Raw genomic sequence first — 1,537 nt, forward strand, 5'->3', positions numbered from 1 at the left:
CTGTCTGATAATTTGTGGACATGCCACGCCAAAAAAATTGTTGCTCTTTTGAGCCAAACCAGTCATCTAGCCATTTTCGTACATCTTCGTAAGAAGTGAAGCACTGCTGAGCAAGTGCGTGTCCCATCGATGCAAATAAGTAGTAATCGGACGGAGCCAAGTCCGGTGAGTAAGCCGCATGCGAAAGTATTTCTCGACCAAACGCCTCAATCGTTTCCTTGACCAGTTTTGCTGGTGCATTATCATGAAGCAAAATCACTTCGTGTTGCCTTTTTTGATATTCCGGTCGTTTTTCACGCAAAGCTTGATTCAAATTGATCATTTGTTGTCGGTAGCGTTCAGTATTAACGGTTTCGCCAGGTTTTAGCAGTTCGTAATAGATCACACCTTTCTGATCCCATCAAACACAGAGCATTGTCTTCCGTCCATAGCGATTTGGCCTTGCAGTCGATGTCGATGGTTCGCCTGGAGATACCCATGATCTTTTACACTTAGGATTCTCAAAATGTATCCACTTTTCATCGCCAGTCACAATTCGATGGAGAAATGACTTTCTTTATGCTGCTGGAGTCCGGATTTGTCTCGGTACTCCAGCTGCCTGTCCCGGAAATAGTCCTCCGCCACGGCGACCAGGTAGGGGGGCAAGAGGAAGTGCTCCTTCAACGCCCCCACCACCCGGCCCCATGGCAGGCTATTAAAGGCGTTGGCGATGTCAAGTGACACCGACAACGCCACCTTCCCGTCCGCGGTCAGCCGCTCCGAGAGGGCACGCACCTGCATGATCGCACCCACCGTCGATCGGCCCTCCCGGAAGCCATACTGACCGCTGGACAGGTTAGGACCATCCCGGGACAGCCACCGGACGATGCGGGAAGCTATGACTCGCTCAAAAAGCTTTCCCACCTCGTCCAGTAGGCATATAGGCCTGTATGCGGAGGGGTTCTCCGCTGGCTTGCCCTCCTTGCGGAGGAGGACGAGTCTGGCCCTCTTCCACGACTCGGGGACCGCCCCCTCCCTGAGGCAGCTCGTGAATAGCTGCCTCACTCTTCCCCCGATCACCGGGGCCGCGGCCGCCCATACCCTACCGGGCACGCCGTCGGGCCCCGGCGCTCGGGGCCTACCCTTCAGGCGGGCAAAGGCCAACGCCATCTCCTCCCCTGAGACGCCCAGCTCCTCGACCCATCCCTGGCGGGCCCGCCCTCTCCGGGATCTCGCGATCCCTTGCAGGGAAGAGGGCGGACACCACCTCGTCGAGGAACCGGACGTCCAGGGTTTCCGCGATTGGGGGGGCCCACGGTCGCAGCTTTTTCGTCGCGATCTTATAGGGCCTCCCCCACGGATCCCTGTCCAGGGAGGAGACGAACTCTTGCCAGGCTTTGGCCTTCGCCCGCCTGATGGCCACGCGGAGGGCGCTTCGCGCGTTGCGGAGTCCCTCTGCGGCCACCTCCGTCTCAGCGTCGATGCCCCGCCGCCGTGCGCGGGTGTAGGTGCGCCGGGCGGCCACGGTGGTCCTCCGGAGGTCTGCCAATTCCTCCGA

General features: G+C 58.5%; 1 protein-coding gene across 1 annotated transcript in view; it reads right to left on the reverse strand.

Moving 5' to 3' along the window:
• Nucleotides 1–551: 551 nt before the first annotated feature.
• Nucleotides 552–1,537, reverse strand: part of LOC108758832 (uncharacterized) — a gene marked incomplete at its 3' end in the record, with an annotated part of 1,515 nt that continues 529 nt past the window's right edge. Inside the window, exon 2 of the mRNA XM_018503988.1 lies at nucleotides 552–1,521. Within this exon, the coding sequence (XP_018359490.1) occupies nucleotides 552–1,521 (970 nt within the window). The remainder of the gene's footprint in view (nucleotides 1,522–1,537) is intronic.

The sequence above is a fragment of the Trachymyrmex cornetzi genome, unplaced genomic scaffold, assembly GCF_001594075.2.
Source record: "Trachymyrmex cornetzi isolate Tcor2-1 unplaced genomic scaffold, Tcor1.1 scaffold1036, whole genome shotgun sequence".
NCBI lineage: Eukaryota > Metazoa > Arthropoda > Insecta > Hymenoptera > Formicidae > Trachymyrmex > Trachymyrmex cornetzi.